The sequence below is a fragment of the Cebidichthys violaceus genome, unplaced genomic scaffold (genome assembly GCF_023349555.1).
Source record: "Cebidichthys violaceus isolate CVI_PGR_0920_01 unplaced genomic scaffold, fCebVio1.0.p SCAF_12, whole genome shotgun sequence".
In the NCBI taxonomy this organism is placed as follows: Eukaryota; Metazoa; Chordata; class Actinopteri; order Perciformes; family Stichaeidae; genus Cebidichthys; species Cebidichthys violaceus.
In genome coordinates, this window is record NW_027176285.1 from 13,792,746 (window position 1) to 13,812,071 (window position 19,326).

Below are 19,326 nucleotides of genomic sequence, written 5' to 3' on the forward strand. Positions count from 1 at the left end.
ACTCTGCCCGCCAGAAGAAATAAGTTGCGCCGCGTTCGGTTGACAATTGCCCCAAATATACCGGACTGTTCACGGCTGCCGACACCGCCATCATCAGGCGGTTTTAAATGTAATACAAGCGAAACGTCTCCAGTTTGATTGCAGCATGTGTCTACCCCTGTTTCCTGTCTACCTCGGAACTGTCAAAAAGAACCGTCCAAAAGTAATAATGCTGCAAAAATATTTTTTACAAAAAATATTGTTCTAATCCAACTAGAGGATCTTGAGATACTTTGCTGGATGAGTCCTGCTGGTGCCGATAAGAGGATCAGGAGATCCCCGGGCTCCATCTCTGGGGACCATGAATATCTGTGCAAAAATTTAAATAAAAAAAAAAAAGATTACATGACTGAATCTCTTACTTTATCTTCATGACGCGGCTAAAAGAAACCACACGGAACACGCTTAGTCATTTTAATATATTTGTATATATTCATATATTACACATTTAATACAGGCACAATGAAAAATCATAAAGTAGAGACAAAAAGTGGCTGAGATAATTGGTAAAAATGTACAATTTATGAGAATCATTTACATAATTTTGCACTCTTTAAACTCTGTTCAAAACAACATATAAAGAAATAAAGGTGAAAGTGACCCTTGGAAGTTAATTTTGTAAGTTTTTTGAGAGACAGCAAGAACCAGCTTGCTAATACTGAACACGATTACTGAGTCTGTGAACTCTTTTTCTTTAATGCACTCGTCTCATCCGACTAGAAACCCCCGACGCAATTATTTAAGAGAAAACACAGAGCGACATTTCTGACTGTACAAATGTCTGAAGATACAATTTTTAGGATTCTATGTAAACTCATTCATTTTCAAATACCTTCAAAGATTTGGCTGATTAAAAGTCCAGAGCGAGATACAAAAATGTAGGTTCATCAAACACAACTTAAACGGACAACTCCATCATCCGTTTGAGATTAATGTCTGCCTCGAGATTATTATCAAAGTCTTAAAACCAAAATCATAGAAAACATTTAAAACTGGAGACAATCCCCGTCGCCAGATATGATGAATGAAACCAAAGAAATGATCAAGTGAGACATGAATCAAGTATGGATACGGAGTTTTAAATCACCTGCAGACCAGTCAGTTAAAAACGACAACGAGTGACTTTCTAGAGCACAGCGGACAGTCAAAAACAAGCCTGACGAGGAAAGTTAACGTTTCTTAAAAATGGTATCTGAGAGGTCAGTTGGCCACACGATGCACAGCGTCTGAAACATCACAGCTTCCAGGCAACTAACTAGTCTCCAGACACGTCACATACCAGCATCATTAACCAATTTAAGGATCCTTACATGGTTGAGGTCAATGGGTAAAAAAAAAAAGAAAGAAAGAAAGACATGAAACTACTCCGTCAAGAAGTACAACAGCTTCTACAGCAGCAGCCTTCGTTAGTAAAAGACAAGAATGAAGCACCGAGAGTCAAACATTGTCCGTCCATCCATCCGCTTCCTACACCCCCCGCTTATGCTGCTTATAGTTGCAAGAGGCTTATCCCAGCATGCACTGGGTGAGAGGCAGGGCAGGCCGGTATTCTATCACAGGGCAATGGCAGTGCTGCGTCACAATGTTTAACCACGGTCGACGACGCCGGATTACTCGGCATCGTGGCGGTTTGCGATAAGGCGTGTCCGTCGCTAGTCGGGCCTCGTTGTGCTACTTGCTCACCGACGTCGTCCGCAGTGAGCGAACGAGAGGTTCAGGTCGACCGACGAGCGTCGGACAGAAAGGAAAAAGAAAGGCGAGATAGAAAAGAGTCCGATGGTCAAACTCACTCGCAGAAGGCAAACGTGACTCATTCATTCTTTTTGGAAGACAGTCGGGTTGTAAAAAGAGGAGACGTGTTCCCTTCAACATCCAAATAAAAAAGGAGTAAAAAACTAAACTGGCACTTTGTTGGCGCTATTCTTAATAATTGTGCTGTAGTATACAAAAGAAGAAAAAAAAAAAAAAGTTAGATTCAGGCACATTTCTCCATTAACGGGGCACAAAAGTGAGATTTAAAAAAAAAAAAAAACACTGCCAGTTTTACAAAAAAAAGGCTGCAAGTTAAATTTGGGGTAATGTCCCTTGATTCTCTCTTTTTTTTCCTAAACATTTGACAAAATGTTTTACAGTCAAGAATGCTGAGATTTCTTTCATAAAGTATACAAATTAAAGGCTTAAAATCTTTAAAAGCACAAGCCATGACGGAGATAATAAACGGGGATTAACAAGTTCAAATCTAAAAGAGAGAGAGACCACACTGATCACGGACCCCGTGAGGGGTGACAGTTTAAAAAACACAACGCTCCATGCATTTGACCACAGAGAAATGTAGCTTGAATCTGGAAACCCAAATGTGGGTCAAACATCGCCGCACTTTAGTTGCCTGTTGATCCACGCTATAAGAGGAGGCACTGAGGTCACACTTCTTTTTTTTTTTTGCATTAGTTTGAAAGCACTTCGATGTTATTGTTGTTATAAGAGATGAAGCTCGTGCCGCATCCATGTGCGCGTACTGTTTAAGACAGATTCTACCTTCATTGCACATGATGAATAAAAAGACAAGGAGAGAGAGAAAAAAAAAAGAGAGAAAGACCAGTAAACAAAACGGATTTCAGCGCCGAGTCCGAGCTGGTTGAGCAGAATGATCAGTGTTAATATTTACAGTTCAGAGGAAGGAACCCTTTCTTCTCTTCCACGCAGACGTTTTATATTCCATATAGGCTCTTGAAAGATGAATATAAGAGGAAGAAGAGCATCTGAAAGATTGTTAGTGCACGTTTTTTTTTTTTTTTATGATTTCAAATACAATATAGATTTATATCTAATCCATAAATTGTTTCTGACTATACAAAAGTGAATTGATCAGAAAGCATTATTAAATTTCATATCTACACATTTCCTGAAAGCTCATCTTAGTCTTCTTTTTCTTTTATTAAACAGTGTTCAATACTCAGTGCTGTTTTATTGTAGTGAGATTCTCGCCTCCCGGGCAAAAGCTCAGATGGATCCAGAGGTTCAGGAAGCCTCGTCAAGTCGCCAACGTTTGAGTCAAACATGATTAGTTTGTCTTTTCTGGAGAGCGGTGGGTCACCTCAGCAATCTGCCATGTACCGTCCTAAAGGACAGAACGGAAGACGTGAGCCGTTTGAAGCATTAACTGCAGCAGCATCAGGTGTGTGTGTGTGTGTGTGTGTGTGTGTGTGTGTGTGTGAGACCCAGCGTTCTACCTACCTGTGGCAAATCTCTTCTTGTTGAGAGAAAGCCTGTATCCGGGCCCCTGCAGCTCCATGTCCACTCCTGACAGGGTGCTGCCCTCACTCATGAACTGCACTGCTAGAGTGGTGGGGTTCGACGGTCCGTCTGACAGCTCAAACTTGGCCCTCAAGGACCCGGCGCCTGGTGTCAAACACAAACGAAATGCACTCACTTAGAAATACGCCCGTTTTCATTTCTTTGTAGAACATCTTAAGAAAAAGTTTCTCCTCATTTTTCGTGCGTTTCCCTTCTAAACACGTGTCAATTACTTCCGAAACAACCTTTAGAAACAAACTGTGTCTAATCGCAAACAAAGAAGAGAAGAAGACGATTTACCTTCGTTGTCAGACTTTTCTGAGATGTCGCTCAGCTTCCACAGACACTTATTCTGCTCTGGATTCCTAAAATAAGAGAAAGAAATAAGCTTCTGCTGTCGAACTAAGATTTCATACTTTTTATGCTCCTGCAGATATATAGACATATATATATATATATATATTGTATATATATATATAGACACAACGAGCACCACATTTTACCAGATGGAGTTGGGCAGAGACTGCATGTTGGTGACTCCCCCGTCGACGGGCACTAGGATCTGAATGTTGGAGAGCGGACCAGGAGAGGCCATGGACTCCGGGTTGTAGCGGTAGTCCACCCGCAGGTCTGACGTGCTCGGGGTGCACTTCCAGTACACGGCCAGGTTGAGAGGAGTGGAATGGATCCCATCGGACTGCACCTGAGCACAGCATGTTGGAACGAAGCCGCTTTGAGTTTCAGCAAAAAACCCACTAAAGGCAGTCGGAACGGTCACAGTGCTTCTGATGCAATGAGGTTGGAGTGTTGTGACGATTGTGCGTTTTTTTCATAAATTCTTTGTACGGTGCTTGGATTTAGTAGGTGAAGCATCCACACTATTATTTCATATGCACAACGACTTAAATATAAACTAATGTCATCATGTAAATGAGCCAGTTTGAAGCTATAAAACCAGCCTTCATGGGGCTCGTTTCAAAGATGATGTCATCCAGCGGTGGCATTTTGCGTGTGAGGCTGCAGGGTTTTAGGGCCAGGCAGTACAGTATATAGCTGAGGCTCAAACCAGACTACAGCATGGTTCGAGAGCAGTAAATTCAATCATAAAGCCGGCTAGTGACCGCAAATGAATTCAATTCCACAGATTGTGAGGATGTGTGGCAGGCACAGACGACGATTTGATTATTTTAAGAATTTAACAGACTAAAGCTGCTTAGTGCTGGAGGATCAAATACAGCATTATGACTTCTCACATAAACAAAAACATTCGGCGCTAATTCAAATTCCCTGATCTTCTTTTTTTTTTCTTTGCTTCTTCCTGAGACTTGTCTGGAGTGTGAAGCACTTGGGGGAACACGTTGTTTTCTAGAAAGCATTCTTTGCCCACAGTTATCTGATCTGGATTACGCTCTCGACTGGACTTTGGCTGACCTGACCTGGTATTTTAGGATGTCCACATTATAATAGGAAGCTGTAGGATTCTGCTCTGAAGATTTCCTGAGGTAGGACGTCAGCGCTGGCATGTTGAACCAGAAGTCCTTGGAATTTGAATCACTTTGGGAAGGATCACTAGATAGAAAGTAAAAACAGTCAGACACACACACACACACACACACACACACACACACACACACACACACACACACACACACACACACACACACACACACACACACACACACACACACACACACACACTCATGCACAAGGAATAATCAGAGGCTCAATTATTCATTGCTCTTCCTGGCTTTGTGTGCAAAGCTCCAATAGCTTGGAAAGAATGACCCTGTTATATCCAACCAGCTACTAAATCATGAATTCCATTTGATTCAATTAGTCCAACCATGTGGTCTTGGGATAACAGAGAGGGAGAAGAAGAAACATCCAAAAGATGTCATTTTTCCTTTACTTTTTAAGAAAGAATATGAACGTGTCAAATGGAATTTGTTTCAAAAAAGTCGTAGTTTTAGAGATGTTACCAACAAAAGTTAAAAGCATATTGAAACCTAGACGGAAAACACCTTTGACTGAGACTGAAGAGGTGAGAGGCTGCATGATGCACTCTAAATGAAACAGATGTTATATGAAGTGGGAGCTTCTCTGCCGTTAAGTATTTCAGAAGAGACATGGGCTGTTGAGAACCTGGCTGTTGAAAGTCTGCTGGAAAATACTTGCCTGACAGCTTAATGATGGGTTTATGTCAGATTACTAATTGAATTTCCTCCCACTGACGCAGACAACGTTTCCTCCATTCTCACCCGAATCATCGCGAATCCAAATCCCGCTTTCACCTAACCGCCGACAACTTATCGGCTCGTCGTCTCTGCACAAGTCTCCGGGCGGCTCACCTGTACAGCAGCTGTTGGTTGGGCAAGATCTGCTCCAACCTGCCGGTGTTCTTCAGTTTGAAGGTGAGCACGGCCGGGGAGGGGTTGGTGGTGAACACCTTGATGATGCCCATGGGGAACGAGAAGGTCATGTCTCCTGTGATCTTCACAATGCACCTGTGGAACGCAGCCAGAAACATGTCGAGGGGATAGCGAACACAGCGGCTTTAGGTTGCAGGTGTTACACATCTCCATCCCCCCCCTTTGAATACATATATATCTGAATATACATCTGTATGCTTTTATAGTCTAATATAAATCAAGTTCCTTCATTCGGTTGGGGTTGGCCTAAGCTGCGGTGGTAACGGCCCACAGCGGGCCTCAGCCTCGCACCGTGTCTCCGCTGCATTGCTTATGAAATGTTCCATTTACTAATCCCCGCAAAAATAAGCCTTTTGCACAGCAGCAATTTAACAGCAGTTAACCAATAAACGGCTGTATGTTTTCTCTGCCCCAGACGATAATCTGCCCCGCGTAGGTTATCCACTCTGAAAGAATGGTGTCAGACTAATGCAAAAACATTCCACACATGCAGACCAAAAAAGTCTGAGCGTAGCACCACCAACTGCAATACTCATAACGTCATACGTGTTGTAGTTTAAGATCAAATATGGACAAAAATGTGTATGCGTGCAGGTCCACGTCGGGGGCCCTTTGAGCAGCAGGAGGTCATGTGAGACTCACTTAGTGGGATCAGCTCCTTTGAAGTAAGCATTAACCGATTCTGTGAAGGCCACGGCAATGGGCAAAGCATCCAGGGATGCCAATGTCACCGGGCTGGGACCGCGAGACGTCCCTGAGAAAGAGAAAGGCACAGAGTTTGAGGTCTTGTTGACTCAGCTGCGGACCAGACTCCTACAACAGCGGGGGGGGGGGGTCCAAAGCTCACATCTGAATTAGGAAGACTCGATCATGCAAAGATGCATTGTGTAATTTAGAACGTTTGTATTATTGCATTTCATAGAGTCAGTCCATTCACACGTTGCAAATCAGTGCAGTGTTATTTTTCAAATAAAAGAAAAATAAGCACACCTTTTTTTTCTTTTCTTTTTTTGTTTAAGAGTAGATCATGCTCCAGCTGCTTTAGTTCAAATTAAGTAATACTAGACAGGCAGAGTTACCTCAGACAGCGGATTAAAATTAAAGTCAACAAAAAGACGTACCATTCACGACGTCATTATTTATGCGATCAAATCTTTGTGATGTTAGGAGCTCACGGTGCTGAAAGGGTGAATGTGGGGAGCAAACGGAGAAATGCGATCACTGCAAAGCAAGATGAGCAGCTGTCCATCCAGCCCGTCAGACAGACCGGTGTTAGTTTGAGTTAAATACAGAGGAGAGTCCTCTTGCATGAACTTCCACCGTACCTGCTGGTGTTTCACACCGCTTCTCAAAGGTAGGCAGCTTCGCTATGAACACATCTTCCTCTTTACGCCAAATTAAAAAAGGCGGAGAAGAGGAGGAGATAAAAAAAAACAGAGCCAGAGAGCACACATGTGAGGGAGAGGTGATGCCGAGCACAGTCCTGCAAGTCCTACATGTGTTTGTGGCAGGTGAGCCCTGAGCTGACGAGGCTGATGTGAGTGCACAGAGATGGAGGACGAGCTAACGGGCCCTAATGAGGACATGAGGTGAAATGTATGAAGGGTGGAGGTGATGACCGGGGGGGGGAAAGGAGGAAACGAGAGTTCGGGAGAAGGCAGACTCACTTTGGCTTAGCAGAAAGAAAGGAGAGAGGGAGAGCAGCTCTGGCTCTGGGGAGGAGAGGAGGAGAGCAAAGGTGTGCTCAGCTCCTGTAAGCAGAGGAGTCAAGGAAGGAAGGAAGGAAGGAAGGAAGGAAGGAGTGAGAGAGAGGAGGAAACACAGCACATTGTGTTGCAGAGACAAAAAGGTTATGTGGCAAGTCGGTGAAGAGTTGAAGAAAAAAGGAGACGAAACACAGTTGAGTAATGAGTGACGGAGGAGGCTTACCAACGGTGGGGGTGTTACCGGCGCTGAGCGAGGCATTCGAGGACAAGGAGGAGGAGCTCTCCGCCCGGGCGAGAGGCGCAGCGGGAGGAGGGCTGGCGTTGGACGTCTTGGGTGGGCTGAACGGCCGTACCTGAGGGAAGCGGGTCACAAAGGTTAACCGAAATGCGACTTTGTTGCGTTGCGCGTATTCTGCGGCGGAATGTTTGCTGCAAGCGCTCACAATCTCATTGATCCCTGTGAGTTTCCCCGTGGGGAGCTTGGGCCTGGAGGAGGGTCGAGGTGGGGGCACCAGCGCTCCGGCTGTCAGCGGGGTCGTCGGTCGGTTTGGTGCTGGCACTAAAAACGGGGGAAACAAGTTTTACTGGTTAGTGGCAGTAAACGGAGCGGGCGTCGGGGACAAACAAACCACGTATACACCGTGCTTCATTGACGTAAACCATCATGCATTGAGACCTCTAGTTTGAAAACCATAATAGCAAAACAGGTACAACATAGAAGTAAAAGACATTCCAAAATGAATGTCATAAAAAGAAACTCAAAAAACAAACATGTTGCAAACCAGGCAGTGAGTTAGAGAAGCTGAAGTCTGAAAAATAAGAAAAACAAACCAAAAAAAACAACAGAATTGTCAACTTCAAATACGAAACAAATGCACAAAATGAAAACGTACAGTTAAAATAAAACAAAATATAAAACTCCAAACCTCAGGCATAAGTCTCTAGCATCGGTAATAATGTTACCATTGAATATTTTGCTTGACGGAGCAGCTGCCATCGCCCTATCAGTAATCCCAGAGAAGACGTCAGAGAAACAGGGGATGCCCTCTTCTCCGCCGCCCGGCGCCTTGCAGGAGGCCTCGGCGGACTCATCGGAGAGGAAGCGACACGACCTGCCGGAGCCGGACTGAGGCCGCCTCTGGAGCTCCTTCACGGACGGCCCCGGGCCCTGACGGCGAGCCGGGGCGAAATTATCGCTGAAGGCGATCCACTGGCTCTGGGACCAGGACACGGAGGAGAAGGCGTCGCCGCTCTTTGGAGGGCTGGCGGCGGCGGCGGCGGCCGGGCTGCTGATGGGGTCGACGGGCTCGTTGGGCAGGGTGATGGGGGCGCTCTGGGCCCTCGCTGGGGCGGGCTTGAGTGCTTGGAAGGGGTTTTCAGGCGAGTCCCAGGGAGAGGATGTGGACGAGGAGAAAGAGGAGGCTTCTTTGGACTGTTGGCTCTCTGCCAGCGGAGGAGAGCGTTCCCGTTGGGTCACCGCCTCGGCTGACGGGGGGGAGGGGGGGCGATGTGATCGACAGGAGGCAATAAATATGACAAATACAGAAGTATAGAAGATCAGACATGGGGCAACACAAGCATATCAAAATATTTTACCTCGAACACATGAAACACTTTCTACCAGTTAGTACATGAGTATATGTGGTCCAAAAATATAGAGAATGTACCTGCTGGCATAAGCACTCACGCAGTGATGTCATAGCTGCAGCTTTCTAATACAATCTGGTTTCTGAACCGCCGAGTCATCGCTTTGAACCCAGATGGGTCAGCGTGATACTGATGAGTTTTACATCACTGGGTGACGTTCAAGCGACGTAACAATAGTGCGTCTGCATTCGCACACAGCTGAGTCATGTGAGGTGAATGAAGACATACATGGAGCCAAAATGGAAAACACGCAAGGACAAAAAAAAAAAAAAAAAAAAATTCCGAACAACTAGCAAGGACGGCAAATTACCTTATGTAGCTGACAAATCCTGCAAACTGGCATTTAACCAAATATGAAACAAGATAAGAGATATAATAAGAGTGATAGTTTACATTATGATGTTTTGCCCATTTAATTGCTGCACACACACAGCATACTGAGCATAGACTTACATATATACACGATATTAAATCTTCAGTTAGTGTCTACAATTGCTACATATTTTCCTTGCTCTCACAAAGACCTTAAACTACATGCAAACTCTGCATAAGCATAGTTTAGGTATAATATCTTCACAGAAATATCATGCCTTTATTAAACTAAAATGTGTCCTCTTCTCAGCAATACATGTGCAAAGCGATGACTCTGATTTTAGACACAAGTCAGCCTGAATCTCACACACGTTCACATGCATTTGAACAAAAATCTAAAATATGAATACCATGCAAAAACAGTAGTCGATGAACGCTTGGAGTTGTCCGAACGAGCGTTCATTTCGATCACTGTCTGATAATCGGGGCACACACACATTTTACCTGAGGCCTCTGGCAGAAAGACGCCTGAGTCATTCTTCAGAAAAGATGGAGATGGAGGGATTGAAAGGAAGACAGAGGCAAGGTCTAACGAGAGAAGTTCATGGAAATAAATAAAACCAATAAAACATCAACATAATTCCAACTCAGTGACATCGTAATGAAACAAAAAGAAAAACAATACGTCAAACAGATGTACAAAAACAAATCAGTAAATAAAACAAATGACAAATAGGAATGGAACAAAAAAAAAAGAAAAGAAGAATTCCACACATTTTTACAATCTTTGCTTCATTCAGTGAGAGTCTAATCGCTTTAATAGCTCACAGACCTGTTTAATGTGTCATGGGTGCATTGGGAGCTGGTAATACCGCTCCACTGTACACAGAGAGATTTAACAGGCTGTTAATTCCCATCACCGTATCTTAATCAGGGCACTCTGCGCTGCTCTTTTGACATTTAAGCCGAGACCTTTGACAGTAACGAGACAGTGTTTGACAACATACGTGCCAGCGGGCTTTATCGCCGGCCCTCTGACCTCGACGAGGCGCCAATTAACTGTGGATTACGCTTAGCCTATAGGCAATGGGTCAGCGCTAATGTCACTCTGTTTAAACACCGGTGTCATGCACGTAAAGCCGCGAGATTCACTCCATCGACGCTTAAAAGTTAAGTAAAACAAACGCTTTGTGAAACGGAAGGAGTGCGAGATTGGGAAAAATTACCGAAAAGACAAACCGGGACGGAAAAAGCTGCCGTTTTAATTCCCCAAGGTTGAATATTCCTGTTGACCTCAGGGGTCAGTTCATTTCATGAAATCAAACCCCATTTTCTTTTTCTGTACTAGCCTCTCAATGCCTTTACATTCTGTAAGTACCTCTCTATGTAGTAGTTTTATATCATTTCCGTGTTTATCCAGCAGCGGATCATTTGTACCTGTTGCAAAGCAGTAACGAGCTCCTCAGCAAGACGACCAGCTTCTTTTACTGGGAGAATAAACTACTCGCACTGTCAGATCACCGCTGCAGGTATTATTGACTGACTTCTTCACTAAAACAAGGTGAGTTGGTTTGTCCGCACTGTAAACAGACACAACAGTTCTTCTGCCAAAGCTGCATTTTGCCGTTTCCACCTGTGACCACGGGTGTCGTCAAATTAACCAGGACTGAAATCTTTAGGATTAAAACGTTAAAAGGAACTACAGAAACCTGTTATTGGTGCGACACATTTTGTCGAGGGATACTGTAGGATGAAGCAATAGATATATTTGAATATATATATATATATATATATATATATATATATATATATATATATATGTATATAAGGCTTTGGGGATTACCTGTTGATGAGGACACAGAGGAAGAGGAGCCTGCTGCCAGAGACGGGCCGAACGGGTCCAGAGACAGAAGGTCGTTGTTCGTCAGTCTGCCGGAGCAGAGAGAGAGAGAGAGAGTCGAGTCAAACTGACAGCGGCACCACTTCACTAGACGGCAGAGATGCTGTGAACATGAAGACGGCGGCGGTCGTGAGCTCCTTCATACGTACTCGTATGGTGTCGGCACTCTGGGTTTTCCCAGCTCGTCACCTGCGGGGAGAGGAAACCAAAAGAGAGAATGAAGAGCCACAGACCTGCACCGAGTGATGACAGCAAGGAAAAATGAAGAAAAAAAAACCAAAAACCAACACAAGAGGTTTCCACCGGCGGCTACTGATCAGTTTGCCAAAACTCATGTTTAAACTACATCACACCTTAAACCAATAACCATAAACTGAGGTTCTGACTGAACAAGTGAGGATCTGCCATGAAAAGCCACAGACGTCTATTTGCTGTAAGATTTAGGTTGGATAAGATATTTCACTTATTTCTGCCAAACACAGTAAAACCTTAAAATCTCACCCCAAATACTGCGACTTTAAACACGTTTTTATAGTTTTGACGGTAACACTTTAAAACAGGGGATGGAGTGATTTTGCAACTAAAGATAAAATCAGGCCTTGCCTTGTTATTGCGTGCCCCGTTCTAAAGTGTTACACTGCATTGCAAAGGATCCGTATAAGCGACCTGAAGCAGCACCAGAGGTAAGAGGAGACGACCCCGAGAGGACCCGGAAATAAAAAAAAACCCATACATGTTTGTGAATTCTTAATATGAGAACTGAGAAGTTTTGCAGCGGGAGAACGCAGTGTCAGCGGTGTTAGCGTGTGTCAGCTGGCTGCAGGGGACAGAGAGGAGGCCTGTGGCGGATGGGGAAGGCAGGGTTGTAGGCTTACTGCTGTAGAGAAAACATACTCACCAGGACCCTGAGCCTTAGAGCTTAACGTAGAAACTCCTGTGATCCCTAAGCGTGTGTAGAGTATACATCTATCAATGCAATACCTTGTGTTTTCAGCTGCAGAATGTAACTATTACAACCATTTAGTTACCTGCAAACACAATATGTGAAAGCAACTTTTGAAAAGAAGAAGAACTTTTAACTCGTATAAAAAAACCTCGTGGATTAATATTCTTTTGGACCTCATGGAGGAAGATAAATGAGCAACTGGGATATTTTCTCAAGATTCAAATTGTGCCGGCTTGCAGAAGATAATTTCTGACATGTCAAAACATAAACAGCCAATAAAGCAATTCATCTTATTGGTACCACAGGAGGGAAACATCCCTCGAGCTCACATTTACAGAAAAAGAACACTTATTTACTTTTTTTTTCTCCAGAAATGTTGGTTTTGGCTAAGTTTCTGGACTTTCTTTTGTTTTCAGACAACCTCTTTTAAAAAAAAACAACTTGTGCCAAGATAAATGTGGCGGAGAAGTCGAATGGTCCTTTTTTTTTTTTTTTTTTTTTTTACAGTCATCCAGCAACACGCAGATACAGAGAGGTCAGGCAGAGAAAAATACTCACTGGACTGGTTCCTCCGCATCTGTCCCTGAAAACAAAAACAGACATCAATTCATCAAAGACGCATGCGACCCACCACGGACTTTCAACCGCTACTTGCCAGAAGTTTGTGAGAAACAAATCGCAAGTGAGACGAAACTGATCGTTCTCCTCGCAGGGAACACAAAACAGATCAACAAAAGTGAAGCAAAGTATGTTAAGAGTCAACATGTGCAACGCTTGGAAACTCAAACTTCTATACACATCAAATGGTTTGAAGCCTTAATCCTTTGATAGTGTTTACGCAACGACGTATGAGAATTCAAATGTATAAAACTGGGAGAAAAACAAAAAAAGGGTTGAAACTGTAATATTAACTATTCCCAGAGGAAAAGGGAATTTTCCACTTCAGAGTTAAAGACAGTAAATCCCGGGGCTGCTCTCCACTCACACACATACCAGACGTTAAACCTAGGGTGAAATATTCAGCGGCGCAAAGAACCGCGCATCTAATCTAAGCGCATCGGTCAGGGACAGCGGAGAGCGTGGCCCCGACACTTCAACTGCTTCCTTTGCAGAGACTCTTTTTTTTTTTCCCCTCCTCTGGACATAAATCTGCCGCGTCACGCTGCGTAACACAAGATACTGAACGCTCTTGAGGGTCACCAACCCAATGGAAGCTTAGAGCATCAATTTCAATAAAGAATGTATTCGCACAAGGGGAAAGGTGGTGGTGGTGGTGGTGTGGGGGTGGGGGTGGGGGGGGGGGGGGGGGGGGGATTGTCAAGGGAGGAGGGGAGGAAAAGAAACAAAATGGGTTTTAAGGAACACAGCAAAAGCATTTAACCGCCGTAGAGCTGTGAGGCCAGGGTTTAGTCCCACAGGCGCTAAGCGGCAAATGGGTTCAATTACGGCTCTTGCCGGCCACACACACACGACTTCCATTGCTATTTCAATAAAGGGAACACCGCAGAGGGGGAACCAAACAGGAGGAGAAATGAAAAAGACAGAAAAATGAGCACTGAGGAGGAAAAGAGAGAGAGAGAGAGAGAGAGAGAGAGAGAGAGAGAGAGAGAGAGAAGGAAATCTCTCAATAATTCACACCAGATGATGCAACGTTCGTCATCACCTTGGACGTATGTTTTAACTTTTGGGTAAAATGTGAAATAGGAAAAAGGTGCGGAGCAGAAAAACTGAAAAGCAACTCTAATCTAATGACTTCTGGTATTTAAATGCAAATCAGAGTGAGCACACACAAACGGCGGCCTGTGTGAGTGTTTTTTTTTTTTGTTTTTTGGAGGATGAGAAAGTAATTGTGGGTTTGAGTCTCGACAACAAGCGAAACCAAAGCGCAGTGAACAAAGTCAAAAAGGTTTAACGGAGAGCATCGCTCCTCCTGAACTCTGCTACAGAAACTTTTCATTCATTTCTAGGGTGGAAAAAAAAACAACATTTGTTCAAACAAGGCAACTAACCCCATAAATAACCACAACAGAGTCCCGTCTAGGACAAGTGGGCTCCAATAAAAGCCGAAGAGTGAAAGCAAACAAAGACAGGAGCGGAAATAACAGGAGTGAGGTACAAGACGAACGGGGAGGAGAAGCCGAGGTCAGCGCCGAAGCAGAGAGACGATGCCGTGACATCCGGCTCGAACGTGAAGCGGGTGAAGCCCACCAGACCTCCTCCTCCTCCTCCGACACCGAGCGTGCCCTTTCAGCCGCGCCACGACAACATTAACAACAACAGCAGCAGCTCGGTGTGCGCACACGCTGCATGTCTGCACACGAGCGGCGGTGAGGTTTTAAAGTTTAATGGCAGAGGCTATTTTCATAGAGCGGCGGGAGAAGAGAGGGAGGCAGAGATTGAGTGATGGTGAGGGACGAGGAGCTGAATGAAGGGCTCCATGACTGAGGTCACGGATCAGACTGGGCTCTGTGTGTGTGTGTGTGTGTGTGTGTGTGTGTGTGTAGCCTGCCGGCCACTGCCGCAAAGCATTCTCTTAATATATTTTCTTATAAAAGAAAAACATCCCAAAGTTGTTTGACATGAAACTGAATTAAAGTACAGAGAAACTGTGAAATGTTAAATGTAACATATATATATATATATATATATATATATATATATATATATATATATATATATATATATATATATATATATATATATATATATATATATGTCTTTCCAATGTAAATAAATACGCTCCAAGAAAGAGTGACTAACGGCATCTACAGAGGGACAGTCCGGTTAAACGGCGTTCCCTCACTGAGGTTCCACATCCCCCTGTTGCCCTCTAGTGTTGCTGCAGCAGAGCAGGACAGCAACAGGTTTGCGTTTGGGATTCGGCGTGTTTTGTTTGGCGGCCGTACCGAGGTCGAGGGCGACAGGATGATGTTTCCGATGGAGGCTTTGAGCTCGTCGATGGTGGCCCGGTTCTGATGCGTGCCGTTGTTTGGCTGGACGGGCTTGATCTCCACGTGGAACTTCCTGGGTTCGTCTTCATCCTCCGAGTCGCTGGACGAGTAGAAGGAATTCTCTTTGGCATGTGAGCAGACGCAAAAAAAAAAAGGTTAAGGCGACAACGCATGGCTGAGGGAACAGAAACACAAATGAGTGATCGATTTCTTATAAGCTGGACTGTGAAGACAAATGCAAAGGATATTGTTTTCATTTGCTTCCGGTCGGATACAGAAACCCTCTGCATCGACTTGGGGAACATTCTACGAAAAAAGAAACAGAAAAGAGTCACGTTTAAAATCTTTGTTGCCCTTTTTAAAGTTCAAATAAATGGACGTGTATCCTTTATGAAAAACGTTTTAAAGCAGCTAAATGATACACTATTGTGAACGGCCAATGAATCCTTAAATCAGTCAGTACATGTAATATTATACACTTCAAAATAGGACAGACAGGACAATCAATTGTTGAAATTTCAACTTTATTAAATTAAGATTCGCTTTCCTTCGATTCATTTTTCTACATGTTTATAAAAAGTAATTTACAGAATGTGATCTACAAAAACAGGTCTGGATATGAATATGTATTGTGTGTGTGTGTGTGTGTGTGTGTGTGTGTGTGTGTGTGTTTCTGTTTGTATTAGCTTGCTTACAGCATTCTGGATGTCTATGGCGCCGTAGTATCCAGGGGGAGCGCCGTTGGCAGTGTTCTACAAGCACAAACAGAGAGAAACGAATGAATGAATGAGCAAATCTATAAAGCAAACATAAGGGAGGGAACACACACACACACACACACACACACACACACACAGAGAGAGAGGAGAGAGAGATGAGGATCTTTTCCACCTCCTCCTGTTTGAAATCAATATAACACACAAAGCTCAAATATCAACTCAATTATCGGTTTAGCTGGTAGTTTTGGTGAAACGTATACTCACAGCAGCTTCGACTTCTGTCGACTCCCTGAAACACAAAATCGTCACATCATGATCATCATCAAGAGAGTTTCATAACTGGTGTTGGTGGATTTAAGACGCACAAGTCTTCACTCACGTGGAGTCTGTGTCCTTGTCTTTCCTTCGTCCCGGGATGCCAAATGGTTTCCTCTTTCTGGGTTTGGCACCTAAATACAAAAAAACAAAACATTTTTCAACCATAGATTAAAAAAACAAAACAAAAAACTGATATCTAAAATAAGGGTTTCAACTTACTTTACTGTATTTGTCATAAATATTTCTGTTAAACCTGTAATTTTGTAATACGACTTACCTTCAGTTGCAATAGCTGCATTGCACTCCTCAAACTCAATGAGTCCTAATGAGAGAAAAAAAAGAAAAGCTTTTAGGTTCATTTGGCGCGGAAAGGGTCAATGACCCACTGCTGTGAATGCTGTGAATGTACATCACGCAATATTCACACACACACACACACACACACACACACACACACACACACACACACACACACACACACACACACACACACACACACACACACACACACACACACACTTTGGCAGATACACAACATGCAGTCTGGCGTGCCATACACAGTGAGTACACAAACAGGGCTAGGCTGGTCCCAGAGGGCAGACGGGGTCAATAGCGGAGTCAACTGTGTGTCTGGTGGCCCTCACGGAGATGTGACACGCCCTCCTGGGGACACAGGACACAGAGTCCTTCCTATAAAGCCCCACCTGGGACACAAGAACCACCACCATCCTAAACCGAGTCTATTAAAAAACTCACAGGAGCCTCTGAGCGAACAGCAGGTCTGAACACTAAGGTGAGATGAAACTAAAGCTCCCACGCAAAAAAAAGGTGCAAACCCTATTACAATAAGACGGAGAAGTCCGAGATCGCATGCGGTGATGTGTTTAACGTCGCACGGACAGATCTGCTGTCATGCTTGAGAGATGCCCTTCTCTCCTCCTCTCTGACATGCACAGATATGGCCAGAGAAAGAAACAAAGAACGCACCATATATATGAACCAACAAACGTAATGGATTGAACTAACAAACTGTCGCATCGATTCCAGCCAACGGTCATAAGAACAAAAGAGAAATAACATTGCTGTTGGTTATTCAGATCCATCATTCAAATGATGAGGAAAAGCAAAAAAAACAAAACAACAGAGTTCACACTTAATTTAATAATGCTCATCAATTATACACATTTACCCTCCGAGGCACTCGGACTGTCACGCTGCAAGCTTCCAGAAACATTTGTGGAGGCTTTTCAAAAGGGACGGCGCTTTAACACACACATGCTCTCAGGCACACACACACACACACACACACACACACACACACACACACACACACACACACACACACACACACACACATGCGCTGAAGGCTGTAGAGGCAGAGCATGCAATGAGTGTGCACGTCAATCAGAGAAATCCGGGAGTTTGGGCTGTTGTTGCTGTTGCGTGATGTTAATATCTATTAGAAAGGGTGACACCTCAGCTACATGACGAAGCAAACTGTGTAATATCTGCATTAGTCCACGTGATCCACACGTTCAACGATGACTTTAAAAACACACATCACGGCGCATTTTAGCCATTTAGACATTTTTGCACGACTACTTCTTCTTAAAATGCGTGACCTGGAAGACGTGTTCGCCATCAGACCAGACAGAGATATGACTAGAAAGCTTAATAGCTTGCAAGATATGAGAGAGAGAGAGAGAGAGAGAGAGAGAGAGAGAGAGAGAGAGATGGAGAGATGGAGCAGGACCCTCTGGCAATATCTCTGATACACTAACATGCCATGACCTGAAAACAACAAAGCTAATGATATTTTAACTGAAAATGTATACAGTAGCAGCAGACCAACGCGCCCCCCCCCCCCAGAGGACGGCGGTCGCGAGCGGAAATCGTCGCTTTGTTTGAGCGTGTGCAGCGCCGAGTGAAGCGCAGGGAAGCGGCGAGTCACGAGAGGCATGCATCACGCCAAGTGAAGTGGATAAAGTACACCGATGACCGATCTACTCTACTGTGCAATATCAGGGCCTCTGCACCGCCGGGCGAAAACACAAACGACAGCACGAAACGCTTGTGTGCCGCGCGCGACAGAGAGTTTAATGCCAATCAAAACAACAAACAAAAATCGCCACGCTCGGTCGTGGAGCTTCCTCTCTCCTCTGGGAGGAAGCGGCGAGGAGAGTCGGTAACGTCGGTCGTAATCAGGTTGTTGTTTTTTTTTTTTTTCTTTCTCGTAATCATTATCTCATTTGACGTCATCTTTATTTTAAATGCATTAGTTGGAGGTATTGTCAAACAAAAGCGATGAAAAAGGACCTGGGAAAAAAAAAAAGAAAAAAAAGGGGGGGGGAAATTACTGGAAAATTACACCACGGCGTTCTTTCTTCGAGCTCTGGGATGTTTAACAAATGCTGTGGGTCTACGTTAAGACCCAGGCAGAGCAGGAACTCTTTGCCGCTAGCGTCCTGCGATCGCATCTGACAATATTTATGCGCACCGACTCCAAACACCAGACGCATGAATATTACCTCAACCTGGGCAGACATTATGAACTGTTTAAACATCTCCCAAACAGACGGACGACTCTGTTTATACAGGGGAAGATGTTTCTTTTCTTTCTACTCTCTGTGAGGGAAGCATGCAGTCACGCATGAGCGGAGAATGGCTTTTTTTTTTTTTTAAATTGCATATGCTTCACATGGCACTGGGAGTGGGAGAGGGGCGGAGGGGGGTTTGCGTGTCTGGCCCACCGCCAGTTGACAGCTCAGCTGGATATCGTTGAACACTCCGAACCCCCCTGCCTCGCAGCGTGTCACTTTGGGATTGTTTCCGCAATAGAAAGTTTATTCAACCTCTCTCTCTCTAAAGGCACTGGACCGGCCATCCGTTCAGCTATTTAATCAGGGGACCGACAGGTTATTTTTCTGACAGGGCCGGGGCTGCTGCGCAATCCCTAATGAACAGCTTGATACAAAGAGGAATTTTCTGACCGTTTTTTTAGCCTCAATTAATTCTGCTGTCCAAACAAATGAAGGCCACCACTCCTCGGACGCAGCGTCTGCGTA

At 44.3% G+C, this 19,326-nt stretch overlaps 1 protein-coding gene across 8 annotated transcripts in view; it reads right to left on the reverse strand.

The window, feature by feature from the left end:
* Positions 1–439: 439 nt before the first annotated feature.
* The window catches only part of fcho2 (FCH and mu domain containing endocytic adaptor 2), a 38,029-nt gene continuing 19,142 nt past the window's right edge, over positions 440–19,326 (reverse strand). For 2 of the 8 annotated variants that reach the window (XM_068706563.1, XM_068706565.1), the window contains exons 9-31: positions 16,539–16,583; positions 16,323–16,392; positions 16,208–16,232; positions 15,920–15,976; positions 15,471–15,530; positions 15,180–15,353; positions 12,832–12,856; positions 12,226–12,270; positions 11,477–11,516; positions 11,271–11,356; positions 9,932–10,015; positions 8,432–8,953; positions 7,912–8,027; positions 7,692–7,821; positions 7,430–7,513; positions 7,088–7,147; positions 6,405–6,516; positions 5,682–5,837; positions 4,770–4,902; positions 3,837–4,036; positions 3,634–3,698; positions 3,274–3,438; positions 440–3,157 (exon numbers count right to left, since the gene is read on the reverse strand). In XM_068706563.1, coding sequence (XP_068562664.1) covers positions 3,135–3,157; positions 3,274–3,438; positions 3,634–3,698; positions 3,837–4,036; positions 4,770–4,902; positions 5,682–5,837; positions 6,405–6,516; positions 7,088–7,147; positions 7,430–7,513; positions 7,692–7,821; positions 7,912–8,027; positions 8,432–8,953; positions 9,932–10,015; positions 11,271–11,356; positions 11,477–11,516; positions 12,226–12,270; positions 12,832–12,856; positions 15,180–15,353; positions 15,471–15,530; positions 15,920–15,976; positions 16,208–16,232; positions 16,323–16,392; positions 16,539–16,583 — 2,477 coding nt within the window. In that variant the 3' untranslated portion in view covers positions 440–3,134. The remainder of the gene's footprint in view (positions 3,158–3,273; positions 3,439–3,633; positions 3,699–3,836; positions 4,037–4,769; positions 4,903–5,681; positions 5,838–6,404; positions 6,517–7,087; positions 7,148–7,429; positions 7,514–7,691; positions 7,822–7,911; positions 8,028–8,431; positions 8,954–9,931; positions 10,016–11,270; positions 11,357–11,476; positions 11,517–12,225; positions 12,271–12,831; positions 12,857–15,179; positions 15,354–15,470; positions 15,531–15,919; positions 15,977–16,207; positions 16,233–16,322; positions 16,393–16,538; positions 16,584–19,326) is intronic. The other 6 variants (XM_068706564.1, XM_068706567.1, XM_068706566.1 and 3 more) reach the window with 6 other exon arrangements.